Below are 23,067 nucleotides of genomic sequence, written 5' to 3'. Positions count from 1 at the left end.
CCTCAGATGAAAGAAACTAGACCTTACAACCGACCCGATCTGGCTTTCAAGCTTAAGTTCAGGATCCATTTTAAAACCCAGATTTACAATCTCTGGTTTACAGAATGATTTCAGGGATTGCAAATCAACACATGGAACATCAGCGGAGGCAGGTCTAAACACCATTACTTCAGTTTTAGAATCATTAAAACAAAGAAAGTTTAGCGCCAACCACGACTTGACGTCCTCCAGACATGTTTGCAAGCGATTTACAGACGACCCATCTTTCTCTTTAAGAGGAACATAAATCTGGCAGTCATCTGCATAACAGTGAAAAGAGAGTCAGTGTTTCCTAAAAACTGAGCCCAAGGGAAGTAAATAAAGTGAAAACAGGATAGGGCCCAGAATGGAACCCTGTGGTACTCCATGAGACAGCGGAGCACGGGAGGACTCACAGTTTCCTAAGCGAACTGAAAAGGTTTGATTTGTTAAGTAAGACCTGAACCATTTCAGAGCCACACCTGTTATACAGACACACTGCTCCAAACGCGAGAATAAAATTTCATGGTCTACAGTGTCAAATGCAGCAGTTGAATCGAGTAAAATAAGAATGACACTTTCACCAGAATCACATGAAATCACATTAAAAGTGCTGATTCAGTTCCATGCATTGCTTTATGGATGGATTCATCAATTTTAATTATTCCTGCAATGTATTGAAGAGCTATCACGTTATTGAGAGCTAGTGACAGAGTTAACAGTTTTTCTTGAAAGAAATTTGTTTTGTCACAAGTATCTAGTAGTTATCTTAGAAAAATTATGAAGTGATCTCTAGATAGTGGTAAAGTCAAAGGAGCAGTATGTTTAGACCCGAGAAAGCCCTTTTATACTGTGAAACATGAGCTGTTGCTACATAAACTTAAAGTGGCTGAGTGTCAAATGTTTGAAATGTTTGACTCATGGCTATGGATCCAAATCGCTTCCACGTTATTACAATACCTCTAACAGCTGACTGACTTTCTACACCTTGGAACTGCTTGGAAAACCTGAATTCAACAATTTGGATGTGTCAGTACTTTTGGCAGTGTAGGGTGTAAATCAGCAAGAGCCACAAGAGGGAGAAGAATTACTGAAAAGGCAAATAATTATGCCTCACAGTGATTTCAAAATAATTTCCATTTTATGAATTCCACAGAAATTGTACCAGTGTGTTCATGACATCACCTGCAGGGGTTGGATGTGTTAGTGATGGGCAGGAGGAGAAGTGCAGAACACTGGTGGATAATTTGGTTCAGGAGGAATCATCTGCCTTTCAATGTGAATATGACCAGAGAGACGGTGGTCAACAGCTGGAGGAAGAGAACAGCTGCACAACCCATTTTCATCCTGGGACAAGATGCTGATGTGCTGGAAGAGTACAAGTATTTATTGTCCACACTGACAACAAGTTGACCATCACACAGGCTGTATAAGAGAAAGCTGTGTTTCCTAAAGAACCAGAGATCCTTCAATACGAGCAGCAAGTGTCTGCTGGGGGAGTAGCATCAGAGTTTGGATAAACTGACTGCAAACTGTTATCCTGATGGTAATCCTGACCCTCTGCACCACCTAGTGGACAGGTAGCACAGCACCTTCAGACTGATTCTGCCCCTCTGCCACAAAGACAGAGGTGAGTAATCTCTTATGAAAACATGCTATTGGTAGTCTGCCCAGTAACTGCTCCTCTTGTTGTTACACCTTTTACACTTTTAAACACCTTTTATTTTATTTGCATATCAACAAAAACAAGACGATGAGTCAGAGTTAAACACAGAACAGCATTTGGTCCGTCCCCTTCACAGGTAAGTCTTCCTACAAATCTTTGTCTGTTTGTCTTAGTCACAAACTTTTTCATGAATGATCGCCTGTTCTGTCATTTATTTTTATGTTTGTGTCAGAAAGTTGAGTCTTAAAAGCCAAACCAGGGACAAGGACTGCAATTCAGTTGTTGCAATTTATTTAAATGTTGCAAAGTGATCCCTGCTATATAAATACATTAAAACAAACAGGATATTTTTTATATTGGTTTACAAAACAGGAAAACAGAAAAGCTAAAATATACAAATGAAAGCAAACACTGAGAAAGCTTTTAATAAATTAATAAAGAAATGCTGTTAAAAAACAGACATATTAAATAACATACATCAGACATATCAGAAAGGACTGCTGAATGCTGAACAGCTGCTGGACTTTACATGTGTGATCATCTTCTTTCATAGAGGTTCTTTAAACGTTGAGCCGAGAACATAAATGCGATCTAAAAACTCACGTATGTTGAATTTTCATTCACCACTTTGTAGCTTTCCTGCAAATAGTTTATGGATGAAACATCCTTGTAAAGAAAACACAACAATTAGACTCCAGGTAACAAATCAACGGACACTGAATGATTATGAAGTAAGGCTTTCAAATAATTATTCTCAACTTTTCCCATTTAGTATTATTCATGCTGCGTCAGTGCACACATTGGCATGATTTAGCCTTCAGTAGTCCTGTGTTTACCAGGTAATGTGTCAGTAGTTGTGTCTGTTGTCAGAGGAAGTTTGAGTGTGCGCCTGTTAGGATACATTCACAAAAACAAAGTCCTGATATTTGACAGTCATCAGCGTGCAGTTTATTCTGTTTACCACAAAAATTGGTTATATAAACTAATATTTTATATATGAAAAATAATATAAGAATAAAAAAATACAGAAAATGAAAACTACAGGTATATATTTAAAATAATCATTTTTGAACCAACATGCACACCACAGTGGGAGACGAGTACTGTTATGGCAACTTTTTTGATAAGTTTTCTGCTCCTTTCATTTATTCAGCAGGAATTAAAAGCTTGTGTACTGAGAGCGATACGTCCCACCTGAAATCTGCACGCATGATTTAAAATAGCCATTTAAAAGTTAGTGTCCAAACTGACACTCGCTGCACGTAAACGGTTGTTTTCCTGAATTTCGGCCTCATCTGTCACCACCTGCTCCGGACTCTCCACATCCACGTAGTCCTGCAAAGAAGAACACAGTTTATTTAACAAATGCACAGTGTGCTGTTTGTCTATCTGCAGGTACAAACTGGGAAATAGTTCAGAAAATAATTTTTATAAACACAATTCAACTACATGTGGATGCATTTAATAAAAAACACGATGAAAGAAAAGAGTTCTGCTGAGTGAAACTCAAACATTTTCTTCCCTGTTTGATTGAATTCATTTCAACAGAATTATCCTGTTAATGAGTGCTTAGAACAGAAAGACTGAGGAGTTTTCTCTGAAAATACTGTGGAAACACTTAATATACTCGTGTTTTTGTCATGATTTTAATGCTGTGTAATTAATATTTCTGCACCACAAAGGCCATGCTGTGATTTTTACAGATCCTAACAAAGAGAGAAGAGCTTAAAAACATGCTGCTGCTTACTGCATCGTTTTCCATGATGCTCTCCAGCATGCAGACGATGTCTGTGAACGAGGGCCTCAGGGTGTACGGCTCCTGCCAGCAGTCTCGCATGATGTGAAGTCTGTAAGGTCAGATATCGAAGGTATTCAAAGATACACAGTCTGTGATGCTTTATATAACAAAATACTGTGAAATGACTATCACAGTTGTTATCATCCTAAGATATATGAGGTATGGTACGGGGATTGGCAGAACCTGAATGAGACTCATCCAGTTTAGATATTGATGGGGGGACGAGTTGAACCCCTAAATTAAGCTAAAGGAAGAAAAAAGTAGGAAAGCTACGTCAGCAGAACATAATCACTTTCAGTTTTAGTTTGGTAGTTTAAATATTCTCCTCCTGAAAACAAAACTCTTACAAATATATAAGCCATAAAGCTCGACAAAATACTCCTGACAATGAGCCTCTTTAGTAAATCCAGCAGCTTTTTAATGTCAGAAGGTTTTACACAGATGTTGATAGGTCTGATCCAAAATGCTCCTTTTAGATTTCTGCCAAGCTAAAGGGATGGAGGTGTATTCCTACCTTCCTTGGGTGAGGCTGACTTTAGTAGAACTCTCTCTGCTTAATTGGCCGTTACAATTAGCCAATCAGTCTCCCGGGTGTACTTACACCTGCTGTTCGTAACCTCTGGTTTGCCTGAGTGATTTTGTTCCTTTTGCAGTTTTGTTTTCCAGCTGTTTCTTTGTGTGTGACACCTTTGTCATTTGCATTTGCTGACTGCTTGTCATAACTCGTCGACTGTGCCTCGTGTGTCCTCTGAGTTCTACCAGATAAATTTTGGATGTGCAAGTAATATTGCTCCTCACCTGCTGACAGGGACACGCTGGTTGCTTGTCCATCTTTGAATTCATTTTTAAAGTTTATTGTTTGTGTGGGACTCATGTAATGGGTGGACAAGATGAAAGTATTGTAATAGATATTGCCCCCCATCCATAATTTCATGTGTTTGGCATTCTTATCATTGTTAAGTTATGCATTCAGTTCTTTATTACTATTTCTGACACATACTGTGCTCTCTGGCAATCCACAGGTGGGGTCCTGTGTGTTTTATTGCACAGATAGCCTGCAGAGTGCAGCTATGCTAAACTGAAGTGCTTGTGTTTTGTATTTGCAGGTGAGCACAAGTAATGCGATGATGTATAAACAGAATGATGTTGACGTATGAGAAATGTATTAGAGTAAGGTACTGTCATTAATGGAACACAACGCTAATGTCGGAGTTTGTGATTTACATGATGTACCTGAACTGGTGTTAAACGGAATATCACATCGCAAATGATTAATAAGGGGATCAGAGGGTAGTCTCCAGGTGCTACGATACTAGTTGGATGAGCATGCAAATGTGCAGAATATTGTAATATGAACATTGGTAGGAAAATACTGAGTAAATGAGTACTTTGTTAGCACAGAGCCTGCAGAGTGCAGCTACACTAAACTGAAGTGCTTGTGTTTTGTATTTGCAGTTGCAAATGAGCAAGTAAAGAGAACGATATGGGCTCAAAATATTTATGACCACATTTTGAGCCCATACACCAGAGACAGCTTCTGGTCAGATTTAGTCCGTTTTTTGCTCACTTTTAATCTTCGTTATTTTGTTAATTTTATTTATTGTCTAATTATTTATTCATTTGTATCTTTTATTTATTTATTTTATTATTATTTAATTTTCTTTGTCTGATTAATGTTTGGTTTCTAAACTATTATCAGTTTTTTACTGGAAAGTACTTTGGTCAGTCATGTTGTTTTTAAAGTGCTCTATAAATAAAGTTGGATTGAAATATGTTGGGTTTTTTTCCTGTTTTTCAGCAACACAGTTTTATGTATTGATCCTATGATGTCATGTTCCGTTTTTTTAAAGCAACAGCGTCCACAAATGTTTCAGAGATTTGCTCTGAAGTTTCTCACAGTCACAGTGACACGTGAGCATTATTCTGCTAGAAACCTGAGACGTGAAAAACAATGTTTGTGTTTCAACAAAACTCAATGAAAGCTGACTTTGTGTAAAAATTGATTGAATTATGAAGATGATTCTTCTGTTGAGAACACCAGTATTACTCTTTACTGTAGCAGTGTACACATGTGGGTTTGCATCACGAAACATGAAACACGCCTGCTGAGGGACCCACTGTGACGGGGGGGCCGCTTTTTTCAAAACGAAGAAATAAATGTAACTTAACTGACATATATCAATAACTAATATACCAGATACATTTAACCTAAAGTGAGTTTTGACTTACATCTCTGGTCTGCAGCCTTCTGGGTTTGTGTTTTTGTGACCCATACAGATGTGGTACACCACTTGCTCTGATGTCTCCAGGTTTGGATACGGCAGCGTACCTGAAAATGTATTTATATCACAATTTCTCTTAAGTGGATTCTGTCACTTTCTAAATGAATATGTGCAGCAAATATCACTGTGTAATAGAAATCCCTGTGTGGATGTGGACTGTAGACTTTTAGTAATTTACAGTAAGACAGATAAAAGTTAACAGATAAAACTCATGAGTCTCATGATCTCTACAAAGAATGGCACAAATCCTGCAGGATCCACAAGCTATTAATACTCTGTCATTCAATTCAATTTTATTTATATTGGGTCAAATCACAACAACAGTTGCCTCAAGGTGCAGCTATTGCACTTAGACTGTAGACTTACAGGACATCTAACTTTTTAAATGTCATATGACTAAACTGGAGAGCGAAGTCAGTCAAAAGTAGGACGACAGGATGCTTTAGTCAACTTCTTCATGTGTTTGGATGTTGGTGACAGAGCGCCAGGTTTCCACCGTTCTCTCTGTACAAAGATGTACTCGTAACCAATTACACAACTTTCCAGAGTCAATTTATGTTTAGCCATGCAGATATTTGTGATTACATTAATGATGTGTTATTTCATTTCAGCACTACTGATACCACAGACAAGCTGAAATCACTGTGGCTGTATGAAGGCAGAGGAAGAAATCAGCATAATTCTAATCATTTTGAGTGAAACAAGCTTTTCATTTGAATGTTGTCCATTTCATTCTGCCAGAGTGAACAGCAGCCCGTTGTAATGACTTTCAACCAAAGCACAGAGCCACCACAACACAAGGCCGCTCTTCAACAAAGAGTACATTTGGAACATATTACTAATCAATTAAATGGGGAAGTCATGATTTTCCAGTGGTCAGAGAGCAGCCCAAACCACCAACTCACCAAATGTCTGCATCTCCCACAGCACGATGCCAAACGCCCACACGTCTCCCTTGTAGCTGTAGTAGTTGTTCTTGAAGTACTCTGGGGGGTACCAGCGCAGGGGTACGCGTTGCTGCACAATTTACACATGATGGAAAAAGTGATTTCACCAAAACTTAAAGGTGATATTTTCAACTATGTGAAACCATGTCAGTGTTTTCTGTAACTGTAAAACAGTGGGACAATTTTAGACATCTAAAACGATCGTGGAGGAAATGCATGACACCATTACTGCTGGTCTTTTTCTGCACCACGGCTTCCTGTTGAAAAGGATGTTGCTAAATCTCCTGCACACATGCAGTAACACAGAACGCAAAGTCTGTTTCAAACTGGGCTCAAAAAAGAGTTCACTACATTCATGCTCAACCCTTATCAAAGGGCATCATATCACATCAAGTCAGACCAAACGTGAGATCAACTATGCAGTTAGACTTTTTGGTTTTTTAATATCCAGGTTACATTGGAAAGTGTTGTCCTGAAGCACTTTCAGTCAGGACCACTTTAGCTAAAAAGAGATGGCCTTTTACATCCGCGGTAATTTAGATTTGCTGCTGTCGCTCGTCTCTGGGACATCCCCGCTCTTCCATTTGCATACATCCAAAGCCGGAGGTGGGGAGAGGAACAGCAGCAACAAAGCAATTCACCAGCAACTACAGACACTGATTAAGTCAGAAATGACATAAAAGGAGACACTATGGCGGAGGAGGGGGTGCGAAGCGGCCTAAAGACGTGCAGTAGCTTTTACAAAGGCATGACTGGCTGTAACTCAGGAGGTGGAGCAGGTCATCTGCTAAATATAAACACCAAATATCCTCGGGCAAGACACGAACTCCAAGATTCTCTCCTGAGTACAAATGTGTGTACATGTTAGACAGAAAGCACTTGTGCAGAGAAAGCATAGAAAACAGTGCTCGCATGAATGGACCAGCCTGTTTAAATACAGAGCTCATTTAGGCTAGCGCTGACATCAGCTGATGTGACTGTGGCTGACTGTTCAAACTTTGCTCAAACCTCAAACATGCATTGATGTTACAGTGAGACTGAAACTACAGCGCGGGAGCAAAGCCGGAAACGTTTGGGTCACTTTGGATTTTCACTGGGAATGAAACACGAACGGAGGAAGTGATCATCCACAAATAAGACCAATGAATTTCAACATGTGCTGCAAAGCTGTTCAGCAGTCCGAGGACTGTGAGAAAAGAACGCTGTACATAGAAATAAAGAAATAATAGATTTAAAGAAATGCTTGTGCGTGTGTACTGCAATCTTACACGTGGGTTTCTCCAGCGACTGCTGCGACGGCTCGCCATTCGCGTCAAGTCTCGGGCGAGACCAAACTCGGCCACTTTCACCTCCCAGGGAAACTTGTTCACCATGACATTCCTCAGAGCCAAGTCACAGTGAATAATCTGCACAGAGAAGCAACAACACACCGCTTGGCACGTGTCTGTGTGCGTGTGCGTGTCTCTGTGCGTGTCTCTGTGCGTGTGTGTGCGTGTGCGTGTCTCTGTGTGTGTGCGTGTGTGTCTCTGTGTGTGTCTCTGTGTGTGTGCGTGTGTGTCTCTGTGCGTGTCTCTGTGTGTGTGCGTGTGTGTCTCTGTGTGTGTCTCTGTGTGTGTCTCTGTGCATGTCTCTGTGCGTGTGTGTGCGTGTGCGTGTCTCTGTGTGTGTGCGTGTGTGTCTCTGTGTGTGCGCGTGTGTGTCTCTGTGCGTGTCTCTGTGCGTGTCTCTGTGCGTGTGTGTGCGTGTCTCTGTGTGTCTCTGTGCGTGTCTCTGTGTGTGTGCGTGTGTGTCTCTGTGTGTGTGTCTCTGTGTGTGTCTCTGTGCGTGTCTCTGTGTGTGTGCGTGTGTGTCTCTGTGTGTGTGTCTCTGTGTGTGTGCGTGTGTGTCTCTGTGTGTGTGTCTCTGTGTGTGTGTCTCTGTGTGTCTCTGTGTGTGTGTGTGTGTGTGTGTGTATAAAAACACCCCCCAAACATGACACTGTAACATTAATGCAAAATGTAAACACAATGATAAGAAGTGTGTTCAAACTGTCAAAAACAAAAGTCACACTGGGACAAAATGGGACCAGTATATTTCCTATCAGTCTGCTATGCTGTTACCATTTTGGAGCGCAGGTGCTGCATGGCCAGAGCAATGTGGTAGGAGGCGATGGTGAGGAGGCTCTGCAGCTCAGGGTCAGCACTCAGGTGGGCTCTGTTGGTCTGCAGGAAGGTCCTCAGAGTGCCGTAGCTCACATACTCCATGATCAGAATGTAGGGCTCTGCACAGAGAACATCCCAGTCAAACAGAGAGAGAGAGATGTAGGGCCTTACAGAGGGACGCACGTCCAAGGAGAATGCAACAGACGTTACAGGTTAGTTTATAGTTACAGGTTAGTTTATAGTTACAGGTTAGTTCATAGTTACAGGTTAGTTTATAGTTACAGGTTAGTTCATAGTTACAGGTTAGTTTATAGTTACAGGTTAGTTTATAGTTACAGGTTAGTTCATAGTTACAGGTTAGTTTATAGTTACAGGTTAGTTCATAGTTACAGGTTAGTTCATAGTTACAGGTTAGTTTATAGTTACAGGTTAGTTCATAGTTACAGGTTAGCTCACAGTTACAGGTTAGTTTATAGTTACAGGTTAGTTCATAGTTACAGGTTAGTTTATAGTTACAGGTTAGTTCATAGTTACAGGTTAGTTTATAGTTACAGGTTAGTTCATAGTTACAGGTTAGTTCATAGTTACAGGTTAGTTTATAGTTACAGGTTAGTTCATAGTTACAGGTTAGTTTATAGTTACAGGTTAGTTCATAGTTACAGGTTAGCTCACAGTTACAGGTTAGTTTATAGTTACAGGTTAGTTCATAGTTACAGGTTAGTTTATAGTTACAGGTTAGTTCATAGTTACAGGTTAGTTTATAGTTACAGGTTAGTTCATAGTTACAGGTTAGTTTATAGTTACAGGTTAGTTCATAGTTACAGGTTAGTTCATAGTTACAGGTTAGTTCATAGTTACAGGTTAGGAAAGGGGGCAAACTAAGCATATCTGTCGGTGTGGAGGAAGATGACAAACAAACTGGTTCTTTCTGCTCTACCTGAGCACTCTATAAAACACGTCTCATTTACCCATTCATACAAGCACTTTTTCATGGTTAAGTGCTTTTTGGCATGCAGACTGGAGCAGCCAGGGATCGAACCAACAACCTTCTGATTAAGAAGGTTCCAACCCGCTCTACCTGAGCAGAGAAACAGCAGTCTGTATGCACATATTCATCACCTGTAGTGGCATTCCAGTCCAGTAACTGGAGGATGTTCTTGTGGTGCATCAGTTTTCTCATGATGGAAACCTCCATGTCCACGTGTTTGAGACGGACACCTGAGGTAGAGGAAGACACAAACGTCAAACCAAAGCCCAGATGTGATTGGCTAAATCAAAATGAACGTATTCAGTTTTGTACTAAAGCTCAGCATGATTCATGTTAAAAATAATCCTCATTATTATTCTTGTCCCGACTCTTAGTTCAGCACCTGAGCTGAACCAAAAAAGACAACAAAGAATAGTTGATGGATGCTAAAACTGTAGCTACAGCTGAGAGGAGTTGCAGATTCAGGTGGTTAGCCTCTGTGGGTTTGTCTCTATGGGTAGCTCCTTCCACTTCCTTTTACAGTATTGAATGCATTGTTGGCATACGGCAAAAACTTCTATTGTACAAGATGAATTTTGGTGCCGTCAAAATTCTCATAGCTCGTCTCAGAGCTGCGTTTGACATCACTGATCACAGCATTTTAGCAATTTCAAGTCTGGAATCCCACAGGGTTACGTGTCAGTGCTTTTACACTATACTCGCTTTGTTTGCAGCGCTATCAGTAAGTTATGGTCGGGGGCTGTCATATTAACACTGAGCTCAATGTCAAAAATGTATGAAATGGCTCAGACCAATTTGTTTTTCAGGAATATGTGATCAGAGTGATGACATGTTACAAAAACAGGAAAAACTGCATGAAAAATGTAAACAAATATGAGCTTAAAGAAGATTCCCACTAATTCTACTGAAAGACAGAATATTTGAACATCATTACAGTAAATCCTATAATCATTTACTTGGATGACAGTTTCCTCCTACTTATTAGGTCTGGTACTTAATTACTGCTTTCAGGGATGCTCCGCCTGCAGGCAAACCTCCAGTCATGTCCTTACCTTCCTTGCTGATCTTACAGGTGAACATGCTGTGGCCTTTACACGTCCCTCTGGTCATCCTGGCCTGGTAGAAGACACCCTCCTTTCCTGCTTTGATCAGCTGCAGAAGGTTCAGGTCTGACTTGGTGAAAGGAGGATCCTTGAATTTGAAATAGACCCGTTTGTACATCATCAAAGTAGAACCGCACCAAACAGAACATGTGAAACATTCACATTTATCTAAATCTATCATCATCTGAAGGTTCCTCTGCTGTGTCTACAGCAGGAGCACAAAGACATCTGTGAATCAGCGCTACCTGCTGCAGTTGCTGCAGACCTTTCCACAGCTTCTTGGACGAAGACCTGGCTGAAGTGCTGGGTCGGAGTGGAGATTTGGGAGGAGGTTCTCGCTCCTCCTCCTCCTCCACCACAACTGGGATCGGCCTCATAGGTAAGAGGGGAGGCTCTACCCGAGGCACAGCACTCATCAGCATCTTGTTCTGCCGGAGCAATCTGATTGTCTTGAGAGCGGATCGGTATCTGCAAAATAATGTAGACGGTAGAACAGGTAACACTGACCCAGGTACGAAGACGAAACACTCGGCTGCCTTACTATAAGAGAGCAGCAAGTCTGACGACACGCAGTTTGTGACTCTGAGCTAAACTGTGTAACTCCAAATGACATTGCACATAAACCAAAGATCCAGCCATCCAGTCTCTTCCACTTATCCTTGTCAGCGTCACTGGGGGGTGGAGCCTATCCCAGCTACCACAGGGTGAGAGGCAGGGCACGCCTGGGACAGGTCGCCAGTCTGTCGCAGGGCTAACACAAAGAGCTGGACAACCGCTCACACTCACTATTATGGGTAATTTAGAATCACCAGTTAACCTGAACCCACTAACTGCGTGTCTTTGTGAGGAACCAAGAGAACCCACACAGACTCCACACACTCCCAGCCAGACAGCTTGCTCAGAGCCAGGACCTTCTTGCTGTGAAGCAACAGTGATAATATTCCTAACCTTAATGAAAAGAAATCACATTTATCTAGAAATTCATTATCTATAAACAGATCACCGAGTCTTGGGAGCTTAATTCTAAAAAACAAGCTAAAATTGGTCATTGGATAAGAGACACATGAGTTCAGATGGAGGCTGCAGAGACTCAGCTGACCCTGAACCAACATTAGTTATGAATAAGTCAGTTTTTTGCTATCATTTTTCACTTTTCCATTTTTTGTAACACACCATCATTTTAGTTGGTAACATGCAGCACAAATAAAAATGTTTTTCAGAATAAAAGAACAAAGAAAACCTGAGATGTGTTCGTTTTGGCTCATTTCAAAACAATGACACATTTGAATGGGATTATATGTTTATACTGAAAGATAACATATGATGCCAAAATATTAGAAACATCTAACTAGTTGCTGTATAAAGTAGTTCACTGGACATCTGTATTATGAGTCTATGTTAACATGATTTCTTACAGTGGATAACATCTGTTTTTGGACCTATGGAGCTATGCATTGATAACAACAACAACAACAACAACAATAATAATAATAATAATAATAATGATAATAATAATAATAATGCAAAGGCTGAGCAAAAAAACTAGTTTCATCTTCAGTGTTTTAACATTCTACTTTAAAAGTACATAAACACTGAAATCTGAGGACTACAGATGTCAGGAAATGAGACGATCAAAGAAGAACATCTCACTTTTCCTCCTGAGGGGAAATAAACGTCTGCACCAAACTTCATACAGCAGGTGTAAGGTACATTTCACAAACAAGCAAAGAGAAAGTTTAAGGAAACCATTATAGCTGTTAACATTTGAGCGGCTCATTCCCGTCTCTGAAGCCAGTGTGGCCAAAAATGGGCTTTTATTAACGTCTGATCTTATCAAATATTCACGCGAAAGTATGTGAAAGGAAATTGCTATGTTTTATTTAATAATGCTGCTGTTACTGTTACAGCTTTGGTGAGGGCAGTCAGCTTAATTTGAACATAAAATGTAGCAAACAGACGTAGTGAGACTGAGGTCACGTCGTTAACAAAAGCCTTTTTAAAGAACTTAAAATTGACTTACTTTGTGATACACACGGCTCCCAGCACTGTGAACACCAGGATGGTGAAGGAGAGAAGACCGCTGAGGACGTATACAATGGAGTAGACCCCTGAAAGGCCACAAATAAGTAAGTCTAACATTCACGAGCTCTTACAACGTGTCAAAGCCTCAAAGCTCACCTGAACAGTCTTCCATGTTCTCTGCTCAGTGTTTGTTTTTCTGGCACAAACTGGTAAAAGAACATCAGGCTGGTCTGGAACAGCGATAGGAAGAACGTTTAGAACATTTCTTTTTTTAGAGCTGATTCACTGAAGACCAAAATAAAAAGAAAGCACAGGAAGAGAGTAACTAAATGCTCAGTTACAATATGAAAAAGCCCTACCTGTGCTCTGTGACAACTTTGATCAAGTCCATGCTTCTCGCCTTAACCTGCCAATCAGACACCAGACAGTATTTATTCTGTTTGGTCCCACTTAAAAATTCAAAAATCAGCCTTGTGCTGGATAAAATGTCTGACCCGTGTTGTGTTCAGCAGGAGCTCTCACAGTACATCAACCACAAGACAATCAGAGGAAATGAAGCGAAGCAGCAAGTGGTTTGAGATGCACCGTTTCACCTCACGCTGATTTCTAGAATGAGTGTGAGTCCACTTCACACTAAACTGTATTCATGTCAGCTCTCCCAGCTCACGCAGTAATGCTGCAGATGCTCGGTCAGTTTGTAGAAGTATGAAAGTTTCTCAAATATTTTACTGAAAACTTTAATCATGCAAACTGTTTTTTTTTCTTTTAACTCTTTGGTTTACCACCGCACCCTCTCATTAACCACAGTGGAATATTATTTACTGCTGCAAAAATAGAAATACCACAGTACAAACGACATAATCTCAAGTTAGACTCCCTCTAAGACGTTATCTGTGCAACTTACAGTAACAAACTTAGAAGCAGATGCCATGTAAAGTGGCTCAAATCAATGTAACAATGTTACATTTGATTATTTGATGGAGCTTGTTTTAAGCACATTATTTACTGTTGGGTAGTTTATTGTTCTGAAAAATGACCTCACGTAAATGTTTAATGACAGCTTTGATAAGCGTTTTGGGGCTGCCAACAGAAATAGAAACAGAATCAACTGGTCATATAAAGTAACCACATTTTAAATTTAATCACACCCAAAAGTTAATCTGGTGCTAAGTTACCAACTAAAACACACTGACGGAGTCATTTTCCATGTCCAACATGTGATCAGTCACACAGTCCGTCTCTCTGCTCGGACACTCTAAAAACACTTGAAATGTCAGTCAGGATTAGGCGAGAGGGGGAAGAGCCCCTGACTGGTGCGCAGGGCAGAAAGAGTAGCGGTGTTTAATTCAGAGAAGCTGCTGCAGAGCCCCTGTGTGTGGTTTCCTCTCTCGTCTGTTAGCAGGCTGACTGCAAAACACTGAGGAAGGACAACAAAGGTCAACAACTGTTTTAAATTTGCTGCACTTATTCGTTATGTCAAACTCAATCATGTGAAACCACCGCTGTTTTTAACATGTTAGGATGCTTACATTTGCTCATTTGCACCAAATAAAAAGTCAAGTTTAAAATACTTCCATGCAAAAGAAATTAAGGTCCAGAGCTTTGTGGTCTAACCTCTGTCTGCCAAAACTCGCTTTAGGTGCATGTAGTGTCACATCTGTGGACGAGCCCAGGCGTGTGGGAGGCTGAGAGATACTGGGTAAATACAGTCGTGTCAACACACAGCACACATTTCTGAAACAAGCTGCAGAGAGCTACTCTGCAGTACAAAAGTGGTAAGCTGGGGTGAGTACATATAGACACTGCTCCAAAAAAAAGAAAAAAAAAGAAAAAATTAAAGGAACACTTTTTACTCAGTTAAACTTGTGGGATATTGCTCTGCTCAATTAAATAGCAGAAGGGGCTGTTACTCAGTTTGCTGCTATTAGAGTTCAGGATGAAATCCTTGTGAGACCCTGTGCTGGTGCAGTGGGTCCTGCTTTCCTCCTGGTGCTCGACAGTGCCCGGACTCATGTGAGCAGATTATGCAGGCAGTTCCTGGAGGATACCACTGCCTGGTCTCCATGCTTGCTGGACCCAAATCCAATAGAACACTTCTGGGAGATAAACAATATGAGATGGAGATGGCTGGAGATGGAGATGGACACTGAAAGAGAAGACTGGTGAAGGACTCAACACATAACAACAATGCTCAGTGGCTAGTGGCTAGCAACCATCACAGTGGCAGAATGACTCACAGAAGCTAAAGCTACAGACGCTAATTACACTCCATCAGCACAAATTAACGAGCTGCTGATGGATGAGATACACCCAGAAAGGCTAACTGAAGGCTGCACAGTCCTGATCCCCAAAGATCCCCAGATGAGACCAGCCAATAACCTGTCTCAGCACTACGTGGAAGCCCCTTTTAGGCATCATAGCAGTAAGATGATTAGGCAGAATTGGCAGAAACACCAGAGGGGCAAAACACCAACCACTGTTCGAGCAGTCTCGCTAGACTTCTAGACTCTCTGGACTGCCTAGAACTGTACAAGACCAACGTGATGGTGAGAACCTTTGTCAGGAATCCAATGGGGTAATGGAGACCAACAGAGGCCAACTAAAAGTCAATACCACAAGTTGCCATCAAGTCCAGGATCTACCACATGCTCTGTCCCAAATGCTGTTCTGCATAGACCTGAACCCCATGGATGGACCAATCGTTAACCACCTCTAGATGGACGACATCAAGCCTTATGCCAGGAGTGAACAAGACACCAACTCACTGATCCACAACAACAACATCAGAATGCCATTTGGACTGGACAAGTGAGGTCACATGGTAACAAAGAGAGGGCAACATTGCAGACAGCTCCAAGTACCTTTGGGGGGACAAAGAGGCCATTTGGAACCATGAAGAGGCCACCAGGAAAGTTGCAACCACCAAAATAAGAGAAAAGCCACTGACATCAAAACAAGGAAGCTCCTTACCATGCATGGAGTCCAGCACCCTCCAAGGAAGGACCTCACTTTCCTGCAGCAGTGTGGTGTGACAAGGGTCCAGAAGAACAAGTGGTATAAATGAGCCCAGAAGAATCTGGTCTACATCAGAAGGTTGAATCTAGTCAGATACGCAGACCACCTCAACCTTCTGGATGACTTATACGCAAGTCTGTTTCAGGCACGTCTAACCAGGAGGAAACTCTGTGGCAGAGCCCATGAAGCTGTGGTTGCAGCCTTACTGACCTCACCTACAGTGAAGCCAATGACTGTTTTCCAAATATGGATAAAATTAAGTAGCTCAACCTCGACAAAAGTCACTCTGCTGGGTTGGGAACACAATATGGAGCAGCCAAATTAGTTTATTACTACAATCTGATTATGTAAACTCTAAACTTGTGGGGTAAATGTGGAACTTTTAGGCCGTTGGCTGCTTTAATCAATTAGGGATCAAGACATGGGACTCGCTGAACGTGTTAGGGTACCTGGGCCTGGTGACCCAGTGGTTTTGATTTTGTTTGTCTATATTCTGTGACTTAGTTATTTAGTTTCTGTATTTGAGTTATTTAGTATCTCCTGATTTCCAGTCTTGAGTTTTGTTTATATGCCTTTTTCATGTCAGGTTCACACTGCTGTGTTGCTTCCCGTTTTACTTTGACAGTCTGCGTCCCATGTTAATGTTTCCAGCTGTGCTCTTGCCCTGTGTCTCACTACCTCGTTATCCTTCTGTGTATTTAAGCTCTGTGTTTTCCTTGGTCTGTTTCACAATCTCCCTCATTCCATGCTGTGTGTTCTTCATGTTTAATTCTTGTTAAGTTTTCCAGTTTAACCTCCTAGGACCTGGCGTCCACATATGTGGACATCACATTTTGGGTTGTTTAGACCAAAATACTAAATCCTGCTCTACAAGGGCCTGAGATCCACTTACGAGGACGTTATACTGCCACTGATCTATCGAAATTTAAAACAAATGTCCTCATATGTGGATCTCATTTCTCTCAGAAACAAAAATAAGGTTAAAAAAAACAAAAAAAAACCAAACAAAAGCCTGGTAATTCTGTGTTTTTACATTCATCAGGTCCCAATCAGCCCAAATAGCAAAGAGAAATTAAAAAAGCATGCATGAAAGAGTTCAGGTCTTAGGAGGTTAAGTTAGTTTTCTGTTTTCTGCCGTGCAGCAATAAATCTAAGTTTGATCTCACGTTTACCTCCTGGAGTTCCTCCATTGCTGCCTGCCGCACAGCCCTCGACAGAAAGGAGCTTAAGAATATTTCTTAGTGAAAGAAAATGAGCAGTATTGGACTTACCCAGTCAACTTATGGCCAAACATAACGAAACACAATAGAGTTGGATCATTTCTGTCTGATGTGTGATGCTATGCTCCTTATGTTGAATAAAGTAAGAATGTAATCTGCTTGTGGTATTAAATTGAGATGATCAACGAGGCTGTCAGATCAGGGTTGTGACAACAACAACAAAACGACTCTGATGTCATTTCCTCTGCTGAATTTAATTTGTTGCTTGGGTATTTCGTTACAGATCAACAGGATCACTCCATATACAACTACAGGTACAGTATTTTGTACAGTTCATATTCAAATACATAGTTTTCATTGGCTTATTTACAAAACACGTTTTCTTTATGTACACGTTTTTATGTCAGTGCAATGTGACTTTCTTCCAACAAACACCTTACAAAAAAAGTTCTTTAAATTAACACATCTGGTTCACATCAGACAGATATGAACTTAAATAAAAAAAGAGGCTACACACACTGAAAGACAGCTCAGTAGTAGATTGCACTGCCTGACACGCTGTGAACTAATCTTCCTGGGGGGGCGGGGCTTGGTGTTACAGAGCGGGGTTTCAGATGTTAGCCCGACGTTCTACAGAATCCGTGTTTGCCCAGTTTCAGAGATAGTCCGGTTTCCCTGGGCGTCGAAGCCTCGATCCTGGATTAGAAAAATTGTGCTGAAAGTAACCCCGACATGAAACATTTCTGCTAAGAGATTAAGCTACCGGTGGTTTGAGGGCACATTCACAGCCCAAGAAACAAAGGGAAAAGAAAGAAGTTGACATCTATTGCACCTTTAAGTAGAGCAAACATTGCAAACTGGGTTCTCAAGGGACAGTTTTTCCTTCGAGTCCTGTGATAACCTCCAACCACAGACACAAACTGGACATTGTCTACAGCTCGGTGCAATGGCAGGAGGGTGGAGGGGGAAAGAAGAAGAGCTGGCCAAGCAAACATAAATAACACTCTTATGTACATTTCCATTTGTTCAACAAATGTAATCTTTGCAGAAGGAAATAAAGTTTCATTCAGTGACAGATGTATCTCCAAGTACATCCATAACAAAGTCGTCTCCTCACAAATACAGCAGCTAAAACAGGGACGAACGCAGAGACGTCTCTGCGCTCTAGAAGACGAAGCCGGGCGCCATCGACAGTCTGCCGTCTGTTCACAGTGATTAGACGGAGCCCCCCGACGTGACAGGAGCTCCGCCGTTGCTGCTACAAAGCAGACACACAGAACTCTGCAGCTGGAGCCATGCGGTGAAAACATGGGCTCGTCCATCTCAAAGAGACCTCAGCAGTCACGTCAAAGCAGCCAAACCTTCAGACATAAGGAGGAACGGACGTCAAAGCAGCACTTTGACTCAGCACACAGAAACAAATCAGATGCTCAAACGCTGGCTCCAATCGTGTCGCGATGCGCTTACGGTCCTCACAGACTTTGGTTACTTTCCAAGGGTCATACGTGAGCACGTCTAAGGGGGGATGGTTGTTTCCAAATCATTTCCCTGAAAACATCCCGGCAAAAGGAGAAAACGTTCTAAGACACTTATTTGATTTTTCTTAAAACTTTCATAGAACTTCCTGAAAAAACAAGAGTTTAAATATTTAGTCATTTCCACCAGAAACCATCATCCCAGTCATCAAGCTAAGAAATGAAATCATTAAAAATGGACACTGTTGCCACTGCTCTGTCTACACTGACATGTCACTCGCTTTTGTTGGACACCCATCAGAGTTGGACTGGCCCACTAGATGGCCTCAGCTGAGGAAATGGGGGAAACTGGTTTATGATATGAAACACTAAGCTATTAAAATGAGATTGTGACAGTCCATCGATTGAGAGTGGGCATTAAGATCTGGTAGAAATACAGAAGCTGGAGTAAGACTTTTCAGGTTGTTTTGTGCTTTGATGGTACCCATTCACAAATATGTGGTTTCAGCACCCCTGCTGCAGTGACCAGAGACTGTACAGGAAGGTGGCACCTCACACGGCTCCCCAGGCTCGATGCCCAGAAAGCTCAGAAAGGTGAATGCTTGCATTGGTGGTGTCATTCACAAGCAGGCTGCTCATACAGGAGGCAGGGCAGATGTGGCCAAGTGCACAAGTGACTAATATACCAGCCTATGGATACTGTAGCCAGTGAGCTAGCCAACAAGTGGTTATCCATAGATTTATTTTTTCCCTCTAAGAATAAAAAGTGTACCTGGAGCATCTATGATCACCTAAGCAGCAGGAGGTGGGACCACTGCAGTGATATTTCACTGCATCTTTATACATGTTCTGTCAGTGATGCACACTCATACTACAGGTTTTTGGTGTGCTAAGCGGCATTGAACCCGAGGCTGAGCCAAAAACATGCTGTTAAAAGGGAGTTCTGTTCCTATTACACATTAAAACTCAAAAATACAAGATGGAAGCATTAAAAATGTAATGATGTGGAGCCGGAGAGAAGCGAGCTGACCAGCCCTCTGCAGCCGCTCCATTGGTCACTGCATTCGCCTCTCACTGTGTCTCAAATGAAATACTGGTGTTAGTACACTACAAACTGTCTGACACAGTGTGTGAACTCTGACAGGGTAGAGTTGTCTGAAATCACACACGACTGTGAATTTATCAGAGATATTTGTTAGATATCCGTCCGATCTATGAGTGCACGTCCGTACTCGACACTCAAGGACCTCTTCCTTATTTCGTGCACACGTTGGTGCAAAAGTCACTGCTCATATTAAACAGCATGACCTCTGACCTCACAGTCCGGGAAGGTTTATCAGGTCTATATGAATTCACTGAGAGTAGTTATATGTCATATGATCACTTCAGGAACAGAAGTTAAAACCCAGGTGCTATTCCAACTCCACGTCTGCACGGTGCAGCTAAAAGTACCCAAACTGTGAATCATGCAAAGCTGCCCTAGTAGAGTTGTGTGAAAAACAAAACACCCAACAGCACAACACACGTAACACTTGTGGCTAACAAAGGCTTCCCTGCCTCTGTGCAAAGCAGCCAAGGTGACACCTGGTGAAGGTTAGAAACATCTCACCCTGATCTGTGTGACTCACGCAGGTTTCAATGTGAACAATGTTAGAAATCGAAAGGTGAAGTGTAAGTACAGAAGTACGCCATATGAGACACAGTTATAAAGACTAAAGTTGGATTTTGAATAGCATTATGGGTAATGTGGTTTACAGGCTTTGACAAGAAGCAAATCAAAAAAAAAATCTCTGGTTCTTCAGTTTTGACACTTTTAAAATAACAAACAGTAAAATAACTAATTGGCTGTGATGGACGCAGGAAGTCCAGGTTTGAGTCGACAGTAGAGAACTGCAGAGGTTTGCAACAGCCCCATGAAGATGGGCCTGATGTCTACAGGTGTGGCCGTTAGGAAGCCTGAAGCAAAAAATAAAATAAAAAAATAAATCAGATCCTCTAAAATGACACATTTACATAATCCCCAAAAAGACAAAATTAAACATATACCATACATCTTTTTTAAATCATGGCACCTGTCCCAAACAAACCCAGACTCTCAGTCGTTGTGGCTACATACTGGTCAACATTGCACAAATCACCGTGGATATTTGGCAGCTGCAGGACCAAACACAGTTTTTGGCAAATGTGCCGAATTTGAAGTGAACATCAGGACCTGTGCAGGTGTCGTAGAAGGGGAGGGGGCTGTTTGTGGGGGATGTTCCTGAAATGTTTGTACCGAGTCTCCTACACTAAAAGGAAGCATTTCATGATATTAATACTGTCACAGACTTTTAGGGTCCAGTTGGCTGAAAGAATGCGGGAAGCGATGAGGTAGCGTATGACTCGTGTTTTCCTACTCACACTATCGCTAATAAAACCTCAGCAGAACCATTCGTTTGAAAGCTTGCCCTGGCATCTGTTGTCTCCGCATCACGTTGACCCGTGGCACTAAATGTGACTCCAGCACACAGTGAGCGCTGGACCCTGCGTACAGTTGGCATCTGTAGGCCTGCAGGGACTCACGCCTGGAGCACATCGGTTTTTCCCTGGTCAGGTCAAATCGTGACTCCGGGTAGAAAAAGCTGTCTTTTGTTTTGAATCCTGACATCACAAGTGATAAATGCACGATAAGAAAGCAACATCGCTGCATGACTCGGCCGTACTGCCATACATTCAGAGATGCGTTAGTGTGCAAGTATATTTTACATGTATGTTATGGCGATGTTCACGGGGTGGGAGCTGATGGGAGTTCGTCGGGCTCAGCAAAGTGCACCGGTTAGGTGCTTTCACAGGGAGGGGCTTCGCTGTTGTCTTAGCAAACCTTTTCACCGATGCGTGTTTGCAGTCGAGTTTAGAAAGTGCTGCGAAGCAGCCCTAAAGACGGCGCGCGGTTCAACTGTTAGCCGTTCGTGAGATCTTCTGGTGCTTCCTGTTCAGAGCAGCAGGCTGAAAGAGGCGAGCGGGCGTAGTGCTGGCTGATGGAAGACGAGCTGCGCTCATTGGAGGACGCAGTATTTCTTGTAGTCTGACTCAAAGTCTTCGTCCATGCTACTGGTGTCGGCCATCTTCTTGCCATCGATCTTTGGCAGGAACTGGGAGTAGTTGACTCCCTGCTGCTCGTAGAAGAGAATGTAGGCCGAGTCGGTGTCGATCTCCTCAGAGTGCACTTCCTGTAAATGAAAAAACACATAAATGGTCGCATTTGGGGTGTCGACAGAGCCAAACCTTTCCTTAAATCAGACAGGAGTGAGACAGCACTGCTGTCTGCCCAGTGTGTGCACAGCTGTGCAAAGGTGTGAGAAGAGTCCTCAGTGCTGAGCAGCATGTGTTAAGAGCCAATAAGTCATGATAAAGCAATCACAAGTTTGGTAAAGGTGTGTGTGTGTGTGTGTGTGTGTGTGTGTGTGTGTGTGTGAGAGAGAGAGAGAGAGAGAGAGAGAGACACTTTAACCAATAAAAGTTAGAAATACTCAGTAACCCACATAACCCAGCACAGCTTTAACACCACGACTGTCAGCAAACCATCTGTTACTCTGTTTCCCTGCACAGTGCTCAGAATACATCCTCTAAAGTTGTAATATGGAGGTCATACTGCATGTGTAGGAGGCTGTAACTAGTTAGTACCTGCAGACAGTAATGGAGGTGTGCTGGTGCCTTACCTTACAGCTGCTGTCATTGTAACAGTACCATTTCCCATTGGGGTTTTTGGCATATGTCACATAGTGGCCTCCTCCCAATATTCCTGAATGGCACTGGAGAGATGAAGCAGAACAACATTCAGGACTTGTCTGATTGTTTTCACCACCCGTATGCCAGCGTGCCCAAAGCGCCTGACTTACTGATATTGCATAGAGGTTGTATATGGCATCCAGACACATGTTGTCTCTGTGCTGCAGCAGAGAGCCGTCCGGCTCCGTGCTGCTCTCTGTGCTGCAGTCTGAGCACAGCCCGTTGCTGTCTCCGTTCACAAGGACCACGTCACAGTGGCTGCTGGATGCTTCACTACCGGAGGACGATTCTGATGTAACGCCCTCTCCTGACCCCTGAAGCCCCGACGCTCCTCCTGCTGCTGAACCCTCTGGGTCTGCCTGTGGTGCATCGTCTCTCGATTCAGCCTCAGCATTAGCTGCTCCGTCCAGGTTCTCCTTGCTGTTGGAAAGGCGATGTCTGCTGCCCAGCTGGGGAAGCCGCAACCGACCTGGTCTGCGGCCTCCGCTCCCGGTCTTCGGGCTGCCAGACGGGCTACCGTTCCGGCTGAGAGAGGGAGCAGACTTCCTGCTTGAAGCTGGGGAAGCTGTTGGGGAGCCAGCAGTGTTAAAGCATTAGCACTTCATTTTTCACATTCTTTAAAAA

The 23,067-nt window shown here is 42.3% G+C and overlaps 2 protein-coding genes across 6 annotated transcripts in view; both read right to left on the bottom strand.

The window, feature by feature from the left end:
* Positions 1-1,810: 1,810 nt before the first annotated feature.
* On the bottom strand, positions 1,811-13,615 carry si:ch211-167j9.5 (tyrosine kinase receptor Cad96Ca). 2 transcript variants are annotated; one of them, XM_031728575.2, is made up of 13 exons: positions 13,460-13,615; positions 13,325-13,371; positions 13,122-13,195; positions 12,964-13,051; positions 11,189-11,411; positions 10,893-11,031; positions 9,972-10,070; positions 8,811-8,971; positions 7,980-8,117; positions 6,670-6,781; positions 5,712-5,811; positions 3,432-3,531; positions 1,811-3,019 (listed from the first exon to the last, which is right to left on the bottom strand). In XM_031728575.2, exons 3-13 carry the CDS (start codon positions 13,135-13,137, stop codon positions 2,912-2,914), a joined length of 1,284 nt encoding a protein of 427 aa, XP_031584435.1. In that variant the 5' UTR covers positions 13,138-13,195; positions 13,325-13,371; positions 13,460-13,615; the 3' UTR covers positions 1,811-2,911. The 2 variants fall into 2 exon arrangements, with proteins under 2 accessions (XP_031584435.1, XP_031584433.1); XM_031728573.2 differs by having other exon boundaries at positions 13,325-13,615.
* Positions 13,616-17,433: 3,818 nt separating this feature from the next.
* The window catches only part of usp32 (ubiquitin specific peptidase 32), a 61,789-nt gene continuing 56,155 nt past the window's right edge, over positions 17,434-23,067 (bottom strand). For all 4 annotated transcript variants that reach the window (XM_039622737.1, XM_039622739.1, XM_039622740.1 and 1 more), the window contains exons 32-34: positions 22,554-23,008; positions 22,374-22,466; positions 17,434-21,884 (exon numbers count right to left, since the gene is read on the bottom strand). In XM_039622737.1, the coding sequence (XP_039478671.1) occupies positions 21,711-21,884; positions 22,374-22,466; positions 22,554-23,008 (722 nt within the window). In that variant the 3' untranslated portion in view covers positions 17,434-21,710. The remainder of the gene's footprint in view (positions 21,885-22,373; positions 22,467-22,553; positions 23,009-23,067) is intronic.

This window comes from Oreochromis aureus, linkage group 14, assembly GCF_013358895.1.
Source record: "Oreochromis aureus strain Israel breed Guangdong linkage group 14, ZZ_aureus, whole genome shotgun sequence".
NCBI lineage: Eukaryota > Metazoa > Chordata > Actinopteri > Cichliformes > Cichlidae > Oreochromis > Oreochromis aureus.
The sequence above is the reverse complement of the archived record's forward strand: the minus strand, read 5'-3'. Positions and strand labels throughout refer to the sequence as shown.

Bases quoted from the DNA above. Each gene is read 5' to 3' on its own strand.
- si:ch211-167j9.5 (XM_031728573.2), bottom strand. The intron at 10,071-10,892 runs GTAAGGACATGA...CCTCTACCTCAG, and splicing joins CTGTAAGATCAGCAAGGAAG to GTGTCCGTCTCAAACACGTG. The intron at 6,782-7,979 runs GTAAGATTGCAG...TAAATTGTGCAG, and splicing joins GTCGCTGGAGAAACCCACGT to CAACGCGTACCCCTGCGCTG.